Source organism: Chroicocephalus ridibundus, chromosome 2 (genome assembly GCF_963924245.1).
Source record: "Chroicocephalus ridibundus chromosome 2, bChrRid1.1, whole genome shotgun sequence".
NCBI lineage: Eukaryota > Metazoa > Chordata > Aves > Charadriiformes > Laridae > Chroicocephalus > Chroicocephalus ridibundus.
Genome location: NC_086285.1, coordinates 165391407 through 165411741, shown reverse-complemented (window position 1 = coordinate 165411741; position 20335 = coordinate 165391407). Strand labels below are relative to the sequence as shown.

Below are 20335 nucleotides of genomic sequence, written 5' to 3'. Positions count from 1 at the left end.
CTGCACCGCTGAGCATCCTCATCCAGGGCTTCCGGACTGTGTCCTCATGTGCTTCATCCAGATCCCCCGTAGAGCTCAAGTCAGAAGGATATTTATTCACTTGGCAGGTTATTAATATGAGCTGAAATACCCTTTTCCACATTGTTCTGCCATGCTTAATATGGTGATCGGCATCGCAGCCCGCAGAGCTGGGGATGATTTGCGATTGAATATCCATTAGGGATTTATGGGCTTCGGGGCTGAATTGCCAGGACGTGCAATTGCCAAAATACTTGAAACGCTTCCACTGGAGAGGAGACCTTGTGGGAAAGGAGCACTCGCTGTTCTCCTACGCAGGCGGTTCCCACTGAACCTCCATTCCTGGCAGCGAGCACGCCCAAGCCAATAAAAAATTATATGGTATCCAGCGCGCCGATGGAGCGTGAACCGTGTGTTGAATGATGATTGGGAACAAGCTGCCACTGCCAGCGTGCAATGCTGGTGGTGATCACAGCAGCTCCTGGACCCACGGGGTGGCTCCATGGGTGGGTTTAATCCGGTATGTAGTTAAACGTGGGCACGGTTTGTGTTAACACAACCCTGCAGCCCGTTTAAACGAGGTAGGAGGTTGTTTGGAGGGGGAAACGTGATTTTTTTGCTGCTTTTCCTTGCAAGCGCCTCATGCTAGTGCATCGAGACCGAACGGGCAGGAGGAAGATGGGGTTAAATGTGGTGGAAGCTGAAAAAGCCAAGAGATGAAGGCGCTGAAAGGAGGAGATCCTCAGGTCCTTTGCATCAGAGAAATTGGGTTTGCAAGGAGGTTATTTGGGGCAATACCCGCTTTCCAGCAGCTCTTCCCTTTGTGCAGGCATCTGTGGCTGCCCATCCCTCCCGCCTCCCGTCCCTTTGGAAGGTTTTAACCATTTTTTTCCCCTTGAAGCAAACGGAGAAGGAAGGAAAAAGCTTGCTGAGGGGGTTACCGGCAGGTTTTTCTTGGGAAACATTCACTCGTTGGGTTGCTGGCTCTTCTCATGGCCGTGCTGGCCCGCAGCTCAGCGGCTGGACCTGTAGGAGCCGCATAGCCAAAACCAGCCCAAAATTACCCTCCAGAAACACCATTTCTTACCCGGCCGCGGTGAGCTCATCTCCAGGGGGAGCAGACCCCACAAGTGAAGTGATGATGGGAACACCACTGGAAAAGCACATTTAAGCCCAGGGAAAGAGCAGGTTTCTGTCCCATCTTGCAGGAACATTGCAAGGTTTGGGCAAAGATCCCGGCTGCCATGGTCCAGCTGGGGAAGGCGAGCTGTCCCAGGGCGGGGAGGCGGGGGTGTCAGCATCAGCTTGGCGCTGAGCTGCTCCGAATCAGACCCAAAATGCTGCTGGGAGGCAGTTCTCACCTCACTCCCATCCCTCAGACGAGCTTCCAGCCTCCGTCAGCTGCTCAAATCTGATTTTCTCAATGGGGACTGAAAAAACCCCCATGGGACATCCCGCTCGTCCCTACAGCCCGGGCTGGATTTGAACTTCACAGAGCATCCTTGCAAGATGGATGATTAATTTTTCTTCAGCATCCTCAAAAAAAAAAAAAAAAAAAAAGAAAAAACCCAAGGCACCCTAACCAAAGGAGCCCGGGGGTCAGCCGCGCTCGGCCACGGGTCACCGTCACCAACCGCAGCGCTGGCGCCGTCCCATCTCTTCTGGCCCTGGGGTAGCGTTATGCGGGTTTTTTGCGGGGAATAAAAAAGAGTCAGGAGTGATGTGACGTGGCTGACAGAGGGGATCAGGGCAAAAGGGGACGCGTGGGGGTCTGTGGAGGAGCTGGGGGGGGGAGGGGGCTCGGTGCCGAAATCCCCTTGAGTTTTGGCCCTTTCCCAGCTCTTAGCCCCCTCTAAGCTCCTTTCCAAAATCCCGGCTGTGAAGCCACGGGTGCAGGGATGCGCTGGGGCAGCACCAGGGCTACCAGCAATAAATCATTAGTGCCCTGCCAGCAGGAAAGCGCGGGATTTTAGCAGCCACACTGGGCGCGTTTAGGAGAGCAGCCCCGCTGGCCCCGGCCACCTCACCTGGCTTGTTTTTTACCCCCTTTGCTATTAGATTTTTTGCTATTTTGATTTTTTTTTCATTCCCGGGGACCGCTGGCCAAGCAGGAACCGGCGGGCGGGTTGCAAATGATGCTGTGGCGCGGAGGAGCCTGGCGACAGCACCCGGGCGGTGTGATGAGCTGGTCGGTGCTCAGCTCTCCTCCCTGCTCCCACCTTGTCACATCGCATCGGGGTCAAACAACCCGAAGGGTGAAATTTTGCAGGTGCCGGGGTATCGGGAGGAGAGGCGAGGGGGTTCACGCTGGCCCAGCTCGGGTTACTTATGTACTTATGGTCTATTTTGAGGCTCTGGCCACACGGCGCTAAGCAGCCGCTGACCCGGGGAAGGGACCAGCTTCAAAACAAGAGTCTGGCGGGTAAATACCCAGGGAAGCGCCGGGTTTCCCTCGGCTCCGAGCGGGGCTGGCAAGCACCCTCGCCTCCTCCCTAGGCCCATCCTCTCTTAGGTTTTGGCATTTCCACAGCGGGGAATTGATTTTCTTTTTTCGTTCTTCCCGTCGCCGTCCTTGAAGGGAAAGATGCCCCGGGTTGCGAGCCCGGGGTGCTCCGTGGGGAGCGATGCGCTGCCGGTGATAGGGGTGCGGATGAGCGAGCGGGGGGACGCATCCATCACCAGCGCCGGTGAAACTTGCTTGCCCACCACCCCCTCCTCCGCTCCCCCCCCCTCCTTCCCCAAGAAAGCTCATTTGCGGGCGGCTTAGTTGCCCTAAGAGCATTAGAGGTGCATTTGGTGGCCATCAGCCGCTCCAGCAGCGCCGGGAGCATGTGGCCGATTAGGGGCAGCGGCAGCCGGTTTCACGCAGAGCGCCGCGTTCAGGGTGGAAATACTCGCCGTGCCGCCCCGCGCATTTCGGGGACGCAAAGGTGAGGGGTGGGGGGACGGGGATGGGGATGGGTGCCGGGGCCGGGGAGATCGGTTCGCGTGGCGCGGGTGCTTAAACACACGGGCTGGGCGCTGGTGTTGGGGGGGTGAGAGCAAGCCCCTTCCGTGCCGTGTGCTTTTGCCTTTTGCGGAGGAAATGTGAGTTGCCCTTCTTGATTTCCCAGCGCTATTTCAGCTTTTCAGACCATATTCCGGCTTTTTCTTTAAATACCGCCTCGCTTTCTAACCTGTGGCTAAGATGAGGATGCTCAGGGATGCGCGTGCGGGATGTGTCGGTGCCTGTGTCCCCCCCAGCACCGTCCAGGGGCTTCCTTGAAGCCAACCTAGGGAGGAGGACACCCTCACCATCGTGTTTTCGTTTCTTTCCCCTGCAGCCTCGCTCTCCGCTGGGATCTATGGAGGTGCTGAGGAGCAGCTCTGAGCCCCGCAGCCCCCGCCAACCCGCCCCGTGAACCAGTGCCCGGCCGCCTCCTCCTCGCCTCCTCTCCCGCAGCATCCCGATCCTCCGACTCAACCATTCAAGGCTCCCGTGCATGGATCGCCCCAGCGAGGGACCGCTGCCGGACGCCGCCGACGCCGCCCCGTAGGCTCCCGGCCCCCCGTGCCCCCCCCAAGTACTCCACATACCCCGATGGGGTAACGTGACGGGGGTCACCCTCCCGCCACCCCCCCCCATATGCAGAGGCCTTTCTAGAGCGCCAGGGAGGCGGCAGCCGCTCGCCGTCGCGCACACGCCCAGGACGCCGACACTACAGCAAAGGGATTTTTAAAAAAAAAAAAAAAAAATTATTATTATTATTATTATCATTAATATTATTTTTTCTGGCTTTTTCCCCCGGTGGGCTTGCGGTGTGTTGAGGAAGCCGGTCCGCTCCCACAAGCTGGGATTATTTGCACAACGTCTGTATATTGAGTTCTCGACCCTGTTTTATTTTTATTTTTGAAGTGCAGAGGGGCTGTTAGTTGGGTATTTTTGTTTTCCCCTCCGCGCCACGCTTTTCTTGGGTTTTTCCCCCACCACCATCAACACCACCTCGCCCTCCTCGCATCCCACCATGGCCCGGATGAACCGCCCTGCGCCGGTGGAGGTCTGCTACAAGAACATGCGGTTCCTCATCACCCACAACCCCACCAACGCCACGCTCAGCACCTTCTTGGAGGTAAGGATGGGAGGTTGGAAGGGGGATACCAGGACCCAGTTGTGTGTTTTGGGGCTAAAAGCTGACATTGAGATACAACAGGGATCAGTCCTGTGTAGGATGAGGCAGCGGGACATCGCCTTTGGTACCATGGCCTCCGGTGGCATCCCTGGGTGGTGGGTCCCTCCCCACTGGCTTCTTGGGGTAGGATGTTTTGGAGGAGGCCAGATGTGGTGTTTGGGCATGGCGGAGATGGAGCAGAGCTTCCCCATTCCTGTTGCATCGCCTGCACATCACGTCACGGGGCTTTGCGGTGATGTGCATGGACGCACGCAATCTCCCAGCCCCTCAATAAGGAGTTTTCATCCCAAATACCCCAGCGTCTTCCCAATGCCCGGGGTGCGTTGGGTGGTGCACAAGGAGCTGGAGGGCTCAGTGTTGCGTGAGCCGAGGACTGTGCCCATCCTGGGAGCGCTGCCTCCAGCACTGGCAGCAGCCAGGACTTAGGGGGGGAATTGATGGATATGTGTCTGTGAAACAGGGCGAAAGGCTTTGACTTGTTCTTTATACCAGTGCCTGGGGGAAACATGGTGTCCCGCAGGTTCAAGTGAGCTGGCACAAGCGTCTTCTGCTTACAAGGAGTTTTTTTGGGATGTTACTGCATTCATGGGGGTACCTGGGGCTGAGCATGAGCCTGGAAAAGCGTTTTTGCCTTAGACCTAAACCTCCTCGAGGTCTGATGTGCTGGCACCAGAGGCATCCTCTGAGCTCAAGGAAACCCTCCCAATGCACACCCAAAAAGATATGTTTGAGTGCCACCAACTTGCAGGGGAAGGTGGTTGGGGTTTGGGGACGGCCACTCCGTACCCTGCATGCTGCACACAAGGCGATGGGGATGGCACCGTGGGAAGGGTGGGAAATTCCCCTTCCCATCAGCCTCTTAGATTTTTGGCTGAGCTGCTGCGTGTGCAGGGGTTTGCTGTGATCTGGCGAGGGAAGGAAGGAGACAGATCGTTAAAGGGGGACAATCTCACGCGGTGCCCGGCGGGGCCGGTACGCTGGCACGTAATCCGGGGGCAATCCATGCGGCGGGAGATAAGCCGGGCTGGAAACAGCCCAAGTCCGACGCCCAAGCCTGCAGTGTGTTGGAATGATGACAAGATACGGCAGCGAGGTCGAGGAAGAGCCCCTGTGTAATCTATGAGATGCTGAGCGCGGTCGCAGGGATGCACTACCACCCCCCAGCAGCCTCCCTGCATTCCCGCAGCGACTCTGCGACCTCATCAGGCACAAATAATTTCCCCTTTGGGGGATTTGCACCCGAATCGGGGATGTTTCTTTGCCTGGGGTGTAAAGTCCCTACTGGTGGGACTTAAAAACAAACAATGGCCATACTGGTGCCAGTGGCTCCAAGGAGCCGTGAAGGTGCTGGGTCAAAATCCTACCGTGGCCACGGGGCTTTCATCAGAGCATCATAGAACCGTCTAGGTTGGAAGGGATCAAGTCCAACCATCAACCTAACACTGCCAAAACCACCACTAAAGCATGCTCCTGAGCACCACATCTACCCATCTTTTTAAATACCTGCAGGGATTTAAAAAGATTTCATGTTTCCTTGTGCTTCCCAGGCTGGATGGACCATGGAGGGTTTTCTCAAGGGTCCAGGGATGGGGCACGGCACTGGTTTAGGGTCTGCAGGGGTCTGTGTGGTCGTAGCAGGGCTCAGATGTGTTGGAATTAACTGGGGTGCGACTGGCAGGGTTTTTTTCAGACCCCTCCTTCTCCATCCCTCCCCAGGACCTGAAGAAGTACGGTGCCACCACGGTGGTGCGAGTGTGCGAAGTGACCTACGACAAGACCCCCCTGGAGAAGGACGGCATCACCGTCATGGTAGGTGGGCGGCAGGGTGGGTGCCGCGGGAGGCTGCCCATCTCCCCTCTGCTTAGATACCCCCATCCCTGGGGTGCCTGCTGAACACCCTGCCTTACGGATGGACCGAAGCGGCATCGCACGTGCCCGAGAGCGGAGTTTGAAGCCCAGCTTCGTCCTCGGGGCGAGGCGGCCGAGCTCCCTGCCTCCCCGGGCTGAGATGGGGCTGGTGCTTTAAAAAAAGAAAGCCCTGCCCACGCACCCGAAACTGTGACTCACACGTTTGAGTCGGCAGCTGCCTTCCCTGCCTGTCGCTCGGGCTTTAAAAGCATCCAGGGGATGAGAGCGCCTGATCCCACGTGGAAGATGCGCGTGGTTGCCGTTACCCCCGGCGTTATCTTAACCGGGGAGAGGGCAGCGGGGAGAGGGGGGAGATTTTTGCTCTTCCAGCAGCTCTGAGGGATGAAAGGGAGCAGGCAGCAAGCAGGAAAAGGCAAGGAGGCAGAGCAGGCAGCTGCCTGGGCTGCGTCGTGGCTGATAAGTAATTGGAGATGATGTCAGGCGTGACTGCCCTGCCAGGGACTTCTGCTCCAGCTGGAAAGTGAGGAAAGTTCAGCTCATTATTTAGGAAAGGGTTTGGAAGCGCCTCGTGTCTCCTGGGGTGGTCCTTTGTGTGTAGATCCTCTCTGTATAGCTCTCTCTATGTAACATATATCCTATATATAGAGCTAGGGGATCTAGGACATAGGTAGATATAGATATAGATCCTGTGTCTCTCTCTAGATATGGATCCTCCAGATGGAGATCTCTCCAGATACAGATGCTATGTCTCTATAGGACATATCTTCTAGAGAAAGATAGCTGTATCCTACGTATAGAATCTGTATGTAGGATGTCATATCTGCTCGCTTACACACCCAGTTCTGCTTCCTACCCTGTTTCTGGCTGGAGTCCTCCGGTCTGTCTATGTCTAGGATATACATACCTCTCTACATATCTTAGAGAGAGAGAAATCTGTAGGTAGGTTATGTTTTATATAGGGAGATACCAATGTCCTAGATATAGAAACTATATAAGATACTGTGTAGGAACTATATAAGATACTGTATAGAAACTATATAACAACTGTATATAAGTTTCGATAACTATATAGAAACTCTATAAGGTATATCTCATCTAGAGAGTTATCTATATCCTGTGTGTATCTATGGAGAGATACATCTGTGCAGATAGAGGTATCACTATACATATGCAGAGATATCTCTTTATCAAATCTATATGTATATATAGACTATATCTATATATCCTATCCCTTTCTTTGGAGAAGAGGCACAGGCTGGTCGAGGGCTGACTGGCCGTGGTGTGCCTGGGTACCAGCATCCGCAGCCATGGTGCCCACACATACGGTGGTGCCATCCTGGACGCGCTCCCTGGGTGTTTTGAACGCCTCCTCTGCTTTCGGCTCCTCTTTGTGCCACGGGGAATCACACACAATCTCTAAAGCTGATGGCAGTTACCAAGTTGTGCCAGACATAGGTGTCCTGTGCCATGGACATCTGCTCGGTAGCGCTTCCAGGAGGTCAGAGGTGGGGCAGAAATCCTGCTGGAGAACTGACACTGTGTGGGTTTCAGCGTAGGAAGGTTTATGGTGCAGGGTGGATATACTCTATTGGACATACCAATAGTGTTTAGTATCTTCATCAGGGACATAGACAATGGGATCGAGTGCATCTGCAAGTTTGCAGGTGACACCAAGCTGAATGGTGTGGTTGATACCCTAGAGGGACGGGATGCCATCCAAAGGGACCTGCACAGGCTTGAGGACTTGGCCCATGCGAACCTCATGAGGTTCAACAAGGTGAGGTGCAAGGTCCTGCACCTGGGTCAGGGCAACCCCTGGTATCAGCACAGGCTGGGGATGGAGGGATTGAGAGCAGCCCAGCCAAGAAGGACATGGGGATACTGGGGGATGGAAAATGGGACATGAGCCCCAGAAAGGGCTCGCAGCTCAGAAAGCCAACCGTATCCTGGGCTGCATCAAAAGCAGCGTGGCCAGCAGGGCGAGGGAGGGGATTCTGCCCCTCTGCTTCGCTCTGGTGGGAACCCCCTGCAGTGCTGCCTCCAGCTCTGGGGCCCCCAATATCAGAAGGACACGGACCTGTTGGAGTGGGTCCAGAGGAGGCCACAAAGACGATCAGAGGGCTGGAGCCCCTCTGCTGTGAGGACAGGCTGAGGGAGCTGGGGTTGTTCAGCCTGGAAAAGAGAAGGCTCCAGGGAGACCTTCTTGTGTTCTTTCAATATAGAAAGGAGGCTTATGAGAAAGACGGAGAAAGACTTTTTATCAGTGCCTGTAGTGACAGAACAAGGGACAACAGTTTCAAATTATAAGAGGGCGGGTTTAGATCAGACATAAGGAAGAAAATTTTTATGGTGAGGGTGGTGAGACACTGGAACAGGCTGCTCAGAGAAGTTGTAGATACTCCATCATTAGAAGGGTTCCAGGTCACGTTGGATGGGACTTTAAGCCACTTGGTGTTGTGAAAGATGTACCCGCCCATGGCAGGGGGTTTGGACTAGATGATATTTGAAGGTTCCTTCCACCTCAAACCATGCTATGATTCAATGATTTTGTGGTATGGTGGGTCATCCCCAGTGCGAGCCCGGTGACATGCACTCATGGCCAAAGTGGTGCTTTCTGAGCACCGCGGGGAGGAGATAGATGGTCTTGCAGGACGGGCAACAGGTTTTGCAGGGTGGGCTGGCTCAAGCATAAGGACACCCTGATGCCCAGCATGCTCCTTTCCTAGCAAAGCCCGGCTGAAATCACATCACCTGTTCAAGCCCTGAAGTGACACTTATCAGCTTCTTTTGCCATCTTACACCAAAGATGACTTCAGCGCAGCAGCTTAGTGACTCACTCCTCAAAGACGAGGATTACAGCCCCGTGATTCCCACCTGCTGAGGGCTCACCATAGAATTATAGAATTGTTCTGGTTGGAAGAGACCTTTAAGGTCATCGAGTCCAACCATTAACCCAGCACTGCCAAGTCACCACTAAGGCATGTCCCTCAGCACCACAGCTACATCTGCATGGTCTACACCATGTCCCATCCTCTCTAAGCGATGCTCCCCTGCTCATCCCTCTCTCCCACTGCTGCACTCCTCCTGCCAAATCCATTTTGGGAGAGAAATCCCCATTTTGGGAGAGACGTGGAGTCTTAACTGGATGTCAGTGCTTATGAAATTCAACAAGGGCAAGTGTAGGGTGCTGCACCTGGGGAGGAATAACCCCATGCACCGGTACAGGTTGGGGGTGACCTGCTGGAGAGCAGCTCAGCTGAAAGAGACCTGGGAGTCCTGGTGGACAACAGGATGACCATGAGCCAGCAATGTGCCCTGGTGGACAAGAAGGACAATGGCATCCTGGGGTGCATCAAGAAGAGTGTGGCCAGCAGGTGGAGGGAGGTCATCCTCCCCCTCTACTCTGCCCTGGGGAGGCCACATCTGGAGTACTGTGTCCAGTTCTGGGCTCTCCAGTTCAAGAGGGACAGGGAACTGCTGGAGAGGGTGCAGCAAAGTACTATGAAGATGATGAGGGGACTGGAACACCTCTCTTATGAGGAAAGGCTGAGGGATTTGGGTCTCTTCAGTCTGGAAAAGAGAAGCCTGAGGGGGGACCTTATCAACACTTATAAATAAAGGATGGGTGTCAGGAGGATGGGGCCAGGCTCTTTTCAGTGGTGCCCGGGGACAGGACAAGAGGCAATGGGCACAAACTTGAACATAGGAAGTTCCACCTAAACATGAGGAGGAACTTCTTTCCTTTGAGGGTGGCAGAGCCCTGGCACAGGCTGCCCAGAGAGGTGGTGGAGTCTCCGTCTCTGGAGACATTCCAAACCCACCTGGATGCGTTCCTGTGCAACCTGCTGTAGGTGACCCTGCTCTGGCAGGGGGTTGGACTAGATGATCTCCAGAGGTCCCTTTCAACCCTATGATTCTATGGGGAGAAAGTGTCCCTTTCCCAAAATGCTGCAGCAGTTGCAAGGTTGGGGGACACTTTTCCCCAGCAGCAGAGCCCAGGGGCAGGACAAGCTTAATGCAGCACTCGTTCTACTCACTTCATCACCGAGCTCTGATGTTCAGTCCCTGAAGCTTCAGGATGAAGCTCAGAAAAAGGGGTTTTGGTTTTTTGTCCCTTAAGAGCCTTTCCTGAAGGTTTCTGTTTAAATAGTCCTTCCCTTTGGCTCTCCAGGGCTGTGTTAGGGGGTCTCCAGAGCATCCTTTCAGGACTCATGTCTTCACCTTCCCCTCCATGTGTTGCAGCAAGGTGAATTTTGGCACCGCATCAGGCCCTCATGTTTCATCCATCTCCAAGCCACCTTTGCTCAAACTTAATCACAGAGTCACAGAATGGTTCGGGTTGGAAGGGACATTAAAGATGATCTAGTTCCAACCCCCTGCCCTGGGCAGGGACACCTCCCACTAGACCAGGTTGCTCCAAGCCCCATCCAGCCTGGCCTTGAACACCTCCAGGGATGGGGCAGCCACAGCTTCTCTGGGCAACCTGGGCCAGTGCCTCACCACCCTCTAGAGTAACGAATTTCTTCCTGATATCCAATCTAAATCTCCCCTCTTTCAGTTTGAGGCCGTTACCCCGTGTCCTATCATAATACTCCCTGATAAAGAGTCCCTCCCCATCCTTCATGTAGGCCCCCTTTAGGTACTGGAAGGGGCTCTAAGATCTCCCTGGAGCCTTCTCTTCTCCAGGCTGAACAACCCCAACTCTCTCAGCCTGTCCTCATACACTTCCCACAAAGTGGCTTTGCTCTTCCAAGCTCTGGGTTTAGACAGGAGCTGCTGGGGGGAAGGACGGGACTTGCAGCTCCCCGAATGGGGAGCAGGCAGGTGATGGCCACCCTGCTCTCCAGAGGCAGGAGGACATGGGGACCGTGTTGCAGGTCCTGTAGGTGCTCCTGAAGGTTGAACCCGTCCATAGGAAATGGGACGACCTCAGACCTAGACTCATATGGCTGCAAACCCTGAGTCAAAGTGGCCGGGGGATTTCTGCTTGCCGGAAAGTGTTGTAAAACCTGCTATGTCCCCGCAGAGCTGCTCTGCGAGCCCGGTTCCTGGCACACACATCCGCTTCCCCGCTGCCGAGGACCCAAACACCGTCGCCCAGCGTAAAAAGCAATCCCCTGCGTTTTTCCCCAGGGTCTGACAGTGTTTCTTTCTTCCCCCGCCCCTACCTTGCAGGATTGGCCGTTTGATGATGGAGCGCCTCCTCCCAGCAAGATAGTGGAAGATTGGCTCAACTTGTTGAAGACCAAGTTCTGCGAAGACCCCGGCTGCTGCGTGGCCGTGCACTGCGTGGCCGGCCTGGGGCGGTAAGTCAGAGCCCGGCACACCGCCTGCCCCACGCCTGCTCTCCTCCTGCCCCGCTCCCCCTTTCACTGGGATTTTGCGTGCAGCAGAGACCTTTGATGGGGGAGCTGCTGCCCAAGCTCCTCCTTGCACTTCTCATGGGCAAATGCTGGACACGGGGTGATGGGTGCTCTCCTGCTAGTGCCCGGCGGTTGTTTTCCTTTTGCTAAGAGCTCATGGTGGAAATACTGCAAAATGCCTCCTACTAAAACCAGGAGATGATGCTTTTTGAGAGCTGCTGCATTATACTGCTCCCCCCGCTGCAGGTCAGGTTTTGCATGTGTATTTACATCCCGTTTTCCGATAGATTTGCCTCCAAAATCCTCATGCTCATTAGAAGAGCAGCAAAACAGCAGCCAGACCCATCCTGAGGGTTTTGCCCCCAAAATCAGCCGCTCCCTGGGGCAGCGCTTGCAGCCAAATGGCAAGAAATCACAAACTAAAAGCCAGCACTGGCGACTGCCCGCAATGCCACCACGCCAGCCCCGCAGTGTTGTCCCCCCGCCCCGGGGCGGGATGTCAGCCCCTGGGCTGCGTGGCTGGGGACTGACCATGCCACTGCCATTGCCTTTCAGCGCTCCCGTCCTCGTCGCGCTGGCCTTGATCGAGAGCGGGATGAAGTACGAAGACGCCATCCAGTTCATCCGACAGTAAGTCGAGCGGCGTTTTGGCGCTGGGGGGAGAGAGCAGGCCTTCAGGACCAGGCTGGATGGGGCTTTGAGCAACCTGGTCTAGTGGGAGATGTCACAGAATCAGAGAGTTGTGTAGGTTGGAAGGGACCTTTCAGATCATGAAGTCCAACCATGAACCTAACACTGACAAAAAACATCACTAAACCATGTGCCTCAGTGATACATCTACACGTCTTTTAAATACCTCCAGGGATGGTGACTCAGCCACTTCCCTGGGCAGCCTGTTCCAAAGTTTGATAACCCTTTCGGTGAAGAAATTTTTCCTAATATCCAGTTTAAACCTCCCCTGGTGCAACTTGAGAGGCTGTTTCCTCTTGTCCTGTCGCCTGTTACTTGGGAGAAGAGACCGACCCCCACCTCGCTCCAACCTCCTTTCAGGTAGTTGCAGAGAGCGATAAGGTCTCCCCTCATGGAGCGTACCTCCCCCACAGCAGCGGGGCTGGAACTGGATGATCTTTAAGGTCCTTTCCAGCCTAAACCATTCTACAATTCTATGTGATTCTCCAAGGGAATGGAGAGATCTGGCATGTCCCAGGGTTTTTTCAGGGCGCTGGGGTTGCTTTTCAATTCTTTTGGGAAAGGGGGGGCCGGCATCGAGCCCCCTGAGCTTTTGCATCAGGGCTGCGGGAGGCTGAGGTGGCAGCCGGGAGCATCCTTGCGGGGCTTTTGGCAGGCACCCCACTTTGGGCAGCCTCCCCACGTATGTCTTCCTTGGCTCTCTGTGTCCTAAGACTCGTAAGGAGGTTGAGGGAGAAAAGCTGCTGGAGTCGGTGCTCGTCTCCATTCCTGGGGGATGCACAAGGCTGCAGCCTCCAAAATCCCTTCCTGCTCCAGGCAGGGGGGTTCAGCTCCCCAACAGGGGTGGGGGAGGGTGTCTTCTCCTGCCACACCACTGACTATTCCAACCCTTCTCTGTCCCGGCAGGAAGCGCAGAGGAGCCATCAACAGCAAGCAGCTGACGTACTTGGAAAAATACCGACCAAAGCAAAGACTCCGATTTAAGGACCCTCATAACCACAAGAACAAATGCTGCATCATGTAACCTCAATGACCTCTTGCCAAAATCTGTGCACACAGACACCCGGGCACTCGCACGCATCCCACCCCCTCACCCCCCTGCCCAGCCCCGGGCACCCCACACGCCGCCCCACTGCCGGGGCTGGGGTTGGGGGGGACATGGAGCACCACCACCATCTTCCAGCACCCACAGCACCGTCGTCTTGCCAGACACCTGAAAAAAGGCTGCTCTCTCCAGCTACCGAGGAGGGAAGGCAGCGCTGCCCTTTGACTCTCGGCGTTAGCAGGCAGTGAGCTCACGTGATGGGTTCTTCATCGCCTTCCTCCTCCTCCCCTTCCCCTCCCGTTGCACTGAGAGGGATGGGTGGAGGGTGCCTGGTTTGGGGTGATGCAGGCAGGGCTGTGCCAGCTGAGAAGGGATGGGGGGAGCAGGAGGGCCGGAGCACCCCCCAGGAAAACCCATTCCCACCTCTTCCGTATGAATAAGGGCTGCAGCAACAGGCACGGAGGTGGGGATGGTGCAGTGGCCTCGAGGCAGGGGGGAAGATGGTGATGGCAGGGGGAGGTGAAGGGGGCTTGCAGCTTGGTGCTGGCCCTGTGGCCACGGGAAGGGCTGAGCTAATACTCCCCAGCGCCATTCCCTTTCTCCTGGATCCTCTCCCACCTCACCATCTCCCCGTTGCCTTGATGCCGGCTGGGGTGCTGCAGGTGGGGCTCGTTGGGGGCTCACTGCAGCGAAGGCAGGGGCGCTGGGAAACTCGGGGACCGTGGTGGGGCTTTGCCGGGGTGCAGGGGCAGCACTGGGTCCCCCAAATTGTGGGGTACTCTTATTTATAGCTTCCAAATTCAATGCACAGGGTGGTGGGTTCCTTCCCGTCGTGTCCCCATCACCAAGCCGTGGTGCAAACCCTAACGCTGGCTGTGGTGCCCTGGGGACGCAACACGCATCTCGGGGCACATCCATGTCCTCCAGCGTTGCGTTTGCTGGCCAAGGGGCTGGGCTGCAGCTTTTCTGGGGGATTTTGGATGCTCCTGGCAAGAGCATGTCACCGAATTTGGCACCTGCCTTTCCCCACATCTGTAACACGGCACCTGGCACCCCAACCGCCCCCCCCGCCCCCGGCCCCCCCACCGCCCGGCGTGTGCCCTGGTGGGGTGGACTCAGAACTGCCCCTGAGCCAGGACATTAAACATCTCTCAACTTTCTGCCTTTGAACGCTTGCAGCAGCTGGAGCAGTGGGCACGCAGGGGATATGGGGGTGTTTTTTTTCTTTTGACGAGGATAAGAAGAAATTTGCTAATTAAAGGAAAAAAAAAAAAACTTAAAAAGAAACCAAACCTGTTTGTCTTCCGCATGTCCTCTGGCCTTTCTTTCTCCCGTCGCTGCCCAGTGGAGCCCGGGAGGTGACCCATGGCCCCCCCAGACCGATCCCCGGCACCAAGTCACAGCTGGCTGCCATCCACTGTCACCAGGGCGTACGTGTGGTCCAAGGGATGCTCCGGGTATCCTTTGGACTTGCTGCTGCTCATCCCCTCAGCTGCAGAGGGTCTCAGCTGTTGGGGCAAGGAGGGCTAGTCATCCAGCATCTTGTGGTTGTAGGCTGCCCAGCTTGAGATGCCTTCAGTGCCCTGTGTTGTGTATCTCCAAAGGTTTGTGTGCCTTTCAAAACATAGACTATCCAGAGGCATTTGCTTCAGAGGCTTCATCTTTTGGCATAAGCAGTGAGGAAGGCTGGTTGGACACCTTTGGTACCTGCAGAAGGGTAGGGGACAGCTTCAACCACCACACAGGCAGAGGAGGAGCTTGGAGGTGTTTCCAACGCGCTCCTCTCCAGATGGGAGCCACGGGTTGCATGGCAGGGATGGCCATCCCATGGGATGGGTTGTGGTGCTGAGCGAGGTGGGGACCTTCCACACATGGCCCCAGAGCTGTCATACGGCACACCTCGGGCCTGTCCAAACCTCCACATTGTGGGACAGCCCTCAGTCTCTGGAGTTTCTCCTGCCCCATTCCAAGCTGTTGATTCCTATGTCTCCTGGGGAAGGTGGCAACGGTCGAAGGGTCTGTGTTGGTTGGGAAGGTTGAGAAATTGGGCTGATAAAAAGGCCTGATCCTGTATTACAGCAGTCCCACTGGATGGGTCACCATCCCCTTCCTGCCCAGGTGTGTCCTCTTGCTGCTAAAATAGGTGCTGCTTCGTCCCCAGGGGCAATAGGAGGTGGCTTGGCATTGCGATGGGAACAGCCTCAATCCCTCTTAGCCAGGAGACTTCGCACCCCCATGTGCTCCCCAGTCACAACAGGCTGTGCCATGTCTTGCGAAGAGTTCAGGATAAAGTGGTGGGAACTGTTGCTTTGGAGGCTTGGAGATGTTTCTGCCCTGGCAAGAGGAGGAGAAATGGTTTCCTCGCCCACGGTCATGGGAGCATCGCATGGCAGATTGCCCAGGGCAAGCGGTCCAGGGCTTCAGCCACGATGCTTTTGAGTTGGGGTCAGGTTGGGATGGGGACAGAGGGGCTTGAATTCAGCCTCCTTTGGCCAAAAGGAACTCTTCACCTTCTCCATGCAGGGTTTGATGGCGGAAGCGCTCGGTGCCGAGCCCTGATGAGAGTACGCTCAGATCTCAGCTTGGTGGGCTTGTCTGGGGGGAAGACAGGGGCAGGCAGGCTCTGCAGTGCTCCTTCGCTTTATGTAGCATCAACCCATCCACCTTAAAAACAGAGAGCTTCTAAAGTAAGCGCAGTCCTTGACCTGGTACAATCCATGTGGCCAAATCCTGAGCGCCTCTGGCTGGCAGAGCAGCATCTTGATACTCTTCAGTTTTGTGAGTCACTGCAAAAAAAAAAGAAACAAACCCAAAACCATGCTGCTTTAATTGTCCTAATTTTTTTCTTTTTCCTTTTTTTAATGGGTGTCACCTCCCTGTCCTGGAACTTGCTGTCACCTCCCATGTGCCACTCCATGGACAGGACACCTCGGCAGCCCAGGAGCTGCTGTCATTGCATGGAGGGCTTGAACACGATCCAAGGTTTCTCTGAGTTGGACTGCCAAACATTTGGGAATTTTCTGATATGGACTTGGGCTCCTTCCTCTGAGGTACCAGCTCCTCGGTGTTTCAGCCTAGAGGGGGTTACACAAACGTAACAAGCTGGGGAAATTGAGGGGTCTTCCACCTGGGGCTAGGAATCTCAAAGAGCCCAGTTCCCTCACAAAAATCTTGGGACAGCTGGGGAAGAGGGAAGGTTGGAGCTCAGTAGACATATAGCACCAGAGCAAGGCCTAAGCAGGAACGGCCTCATGGTTTGGGCTGGTTTTGGGGTCTCTCCTACGCTAATCCTCTTTTCACCTCGGATGCCAAGATGTTGAAAGGAGAGCCTTAAAAATCTGACGTATTTGCCTATTCTGTTACTGCTTCAGTTGTCTCCATTGGATCTTGGCAGATGTCATAGGGAGCAGATACCCCCATGGCTTTGGCTACAAAGCAACCACCTTATCCTGTCCTTATCTACAGGAGCAAAGGCATAAACTGGGTTTTATACCTCCTCACCTCTATCCACCTCCTTCACTCCTCCATGGAAACCTGTCATCTTTCCATAGTTTGCAGGGTCAGGGCTCCAAACTGGTAGCGAGAGCTTTGGAGACCCAAGGGATGGTGAAGCAGAGATGCCCTAACCATCAAACCAAGAGCTTGTGGGCTTTGCCCAGGAATCTCATGGCTGAACCTGACGTGGGTTGGATGGGGCTTTGAGCAGCCTGGTCTAGTGGGCGGTGTCCCTGCCCATGGCAGGGGGGTTGGAACTAGATGATCTTTAAGGTCCCTTCCAACCCGAACCATTCCATGATTCTGTGGGGGAATAAATCTGAGCAGGAATTTGTAGCTGTGTCCTCTCACCGGTGGCACACACGTGCCCTCATCTGCATTTTGGTTCAGAGGCTGGTGTGTCCCTTGTTTGCCAGTCAGATGGAGCGCGTGGTGGGGGCAGCGGTGGGAAGGAAGGCAACGCGGCCGTTGCAAATGGCCAGCTCTTTATTTCAGAAAGGTCTGGTGACACGTATTTAAAGACTTCGCATTTGTAAATTCATATTATGAGTCTTGCAATAAGGCTGACACTGTGGTGCTTGGGCTGAGAGTTTCGTATGAGGAGGTTTATGAGTAACAGATTTCCCGAGGAAGCAGAGAGTCTTGCTCTATCTACAATAGAACGAGTCGTTTTCTTTTTTTTCTTTTTTTTTTTTTTCATTGGGTTTGTTTGTTTTTTAGTAGTCCCAGTGGGAAAGCACACAGGGAGATTCGTGACTTCCACGCATTTTCCAGGGTCTTATATCTCATTTGCTTCCAGCGGGCCGGGTAGGTGCAGTTGGGCGGGTGGATTTGGATGGGATGCTGTCTGGTGGGAGAAGAATGTGGCTGGTTTCTTTACGCCGCAGGGGGTGACGGGCCGGCTGCGCTCCCTCTCACAGGCTCCTCCAGACATTCCTGGTTGTTTCGCCGCGCTCGCCTTCCCTTCAGACCACCATCTCCCAATGAACTCTCGACTTCCCTGCTGTTTCTTTCTGTGCGGCAAAGAACTGCATATTTTCCTTTTTAACTCCGTGGGCAGTCGTAGTAGTATGTAGATTAAGCCCAGATGACTTTTTTTTTTTGTTTTGGGTTTTTGTTTTTGTTTTTGTTTTTTTTTTGGTCTGAGCCATAGCTAAATTATTATACCCAATGCTTTTTGTATCAGACGGCATCACTTTGAATATGCAGATGAGGTATAGGATCTTGACACTTTATAACCTTTTTAAAAAAGAAACTTGTCTGTTTACTTATGTCTTGTGTAAAAAGGAAAAAAAAATGTATGCCTTTTAATAATCACTTTTTTTTTTTTGAGTTTTATGAAATTACAGTGGTTTCACTCCAGCAGCGAAATAAAAAGCGTTCACTGTTTTGTACATCCCTGTGTGCTGCTGTGCTGCTAACGCGGGGGTTATTGAGATGGGGGAGGCAAAGGCAGAGCCAAACTCTGGCCAAGAGATGGTGGAGGGTTGCATGGGGAGGTGTGGGGTGGGGTGGCTGGATACCTTATCCCACTCCCGTCCCATCCCAAATGTGTCCCAGCTACATTCTCCACCCATTCCCTGGGTTATTTTCCTCCTCTCATCCCATTACCCTTTCCTGGGAGCTCCTGGGTCAGACAATGGAGGTGGCCAGGAAAGGGTTGGACCTACTGCCACGAAGATGATCCGAGGGCTGGAGCACCTCTGCTGTGAGGACAGGCTGAGAGTGTTGGGGTTGTTCAGCCTGGAGAAGAGAAGGCTCCGGGGAGACCTTAGAGCCCCTTCCAGTACCTGAAGGGGGCTACAGAAAAGCTGGGGAGGGGCTGTTTGCAAGGGCGTGTAGCAATAGGACGAGGGGCAATGGTTTTAAACTAGAGCAGGGCAGGTTTGGATGAGACATTAGGAAGAAGTTCTTTACAATGAGGGTGGTGAGACACTGGAACAGGTTGCCCAGAGAGGTGGAGGAGGCCCCATCCCTGAAGACATTCAAGGCCAGACTTGATGAGGCTCTGAGCAACCTGATCTAGTTGAAGATGTCCCTGCTGACTGCAGGGGGGTTGGACTGGGTGACCTTTAAAGGTCCCTTCCAACCCAACACATTCTATGATTCTATGGCACTGCAATTAGATGATGGGCTGCATCAGTACAGCCCAGGGCAGAGAGAACTGATTTGCCCAGAACCAAGGTAGGTGCTCAGGGGGCATACAGGGCTCCGGCCCTTTTCCCTGTGGGCTGCTCTCTGTCCCATCCAGTGTAATCACCGCATGGTCCATCTCCAGCCCTTAGCAAAACATCATGCATGTCTTCAGTGGTGATTGCCAGGCAGCCCCACTTCCAGCATCCCCCCAGCATAAGCCACCATGATCACAGCAGGGTCAGGAGCCCTTGCCAGCAAGCGTCCAACCAGCACAGTGAGGTCTTCTTCAGAGGAGGGTCTGGCAGCAAGGTGACCCCAGAGCTGGTCTGCAGCGGTGGCCTTGTCTTGGCTGAGTGAGCTAGTTGCGTTGCTCGCTTACCAAAGGGTGTCATAGTTTTTAAGCACCCACTTCATCATCAAATAATGGGCACAAGCAGAGCCCACACACCCCCCTCCCCCCGATCCTGTGTCCAGCATGTCTCAACTGATGCAGTTGGATTAAAGATGTGGTAAGGCTCAGAGATGCCTTTTATCCCGCGTGGAAAGAGCTGACCCCGTAGCAAGGCTGTAGGGTGCTGTTGGACAAGCTACCCAACTGAGGGCCACTGTTGGCCCCTTCAGAGGCCATGGCTAACAAATCATTGCATGCAAGAGCCTGACCACTTGAGGTCACCTATACAGTGGGCAGCCCTTGTACCAGAAACACACCAAACTACCTGGATCGGCTGTGACCAGCCTCTCTGGGCTGGAGGAGCTATGGGAAGAACGAGCTCTTAAAACAAGTATTTTCCACCAGCACAAACACAGCTGCCAGGGACCCCTGGGTTAGGAAGATCTTGTGGCTGGAGATCTCGTGGCTGTTTCTGCCTCCTGTGCTGCTTCTCCTATTATAAACCAGTTTAACAGCTAAATCTACCACATGGAGAGCAGCTGCTCAGTGACTGAGGTCTCAGGTGCAGCGTCTCCCAGTTGAGCAACTGAAGACATGTTGACCTCAGTCCACCCAGGAAGGTAGACTGGGTGGACTGACCAGCACACCAGCAAGGAGGAGCTGAGTTGAATATTAGGGTAGATTTTCTGCTGGCAAAGTGGACTTTTGGAGGGAGGACATGGTGTTCAAGCCCTTGGAGGACTACTAAGAACAGGACAGACGTCCAAGGTCAGGATGGAAGGATGACCTCTGTAAAGTGATTTTTATCCCAAACCCCACTAAGGCTTCGTGGTCAGCTGTGGCCCAGCCTATGCCTTCTTCAGTCTCAGGACCAACTGAGCAAGTTAAAACCATGGAGACAACTGAGCTAGGCAGGACATGGGACACTCGGAGGCATGGCAGATATCTCAGCATTTCTGCAGGAACTGGCACGTGTTTTCCATGGGAATGTATCTTCCCTTGCATGGGAGAAGGGGAAGGCCGGAATGAAGGACTCAATGGTTTGTTTTCATTGAAGGACTCAATGTTTTCTGTGGGAAGAGCCTGCTAGGAAAAGAGGTCTGATTTGGAAGAGGTGAGATGGGTTTCACCTACTCACTGTCACCATCCAGTACCAACA

General features: G+C 54.4%; 1 protein-coding gene across 3 annotated transcripts in view; it reads left to right on the top strand.

The window, feature by feature from the left end:
* The window catches only part of PTP4A3 (protein tyrosine phosphatase 4A3), a 52105-nt gene extending 34062 nt beyond the window's left edge, over positions 1 to 18043 (top strand). For all 3 annotated transcript variants that reach the window (XM_063327620.1, XM_063327621.1, XM_063327619.1), the window contains exons 2-6: positions 3342 to 4127; positions 5904 to 5996; positions 11232 to 11362; positions 11975 to 12049; positions 13016 to 18043. In XM_063327620.1, coding sequence (XP_063183690.1) covers positions 4023 to 4127; positions 5904 to 5996; positions 11232 to 11362; positions 11975 to 12049; positions 13016 to 13133 — 522 coding nt within the window. In that variant the 5' untranslated portion in view covers positions 3342 to 4022 and the 3' untranslated portion in view covers positions 13134 to 18043. The remainder of the gene's footprint in view (positions 1 to 3341; positions 4128 to 5903; positions 5997 to 11231; positions 11363 to 11974; positions 12050 to 13015) is intronic.
* Positions 18044 to 20335: the final 2292 nt, after the last annotated feature.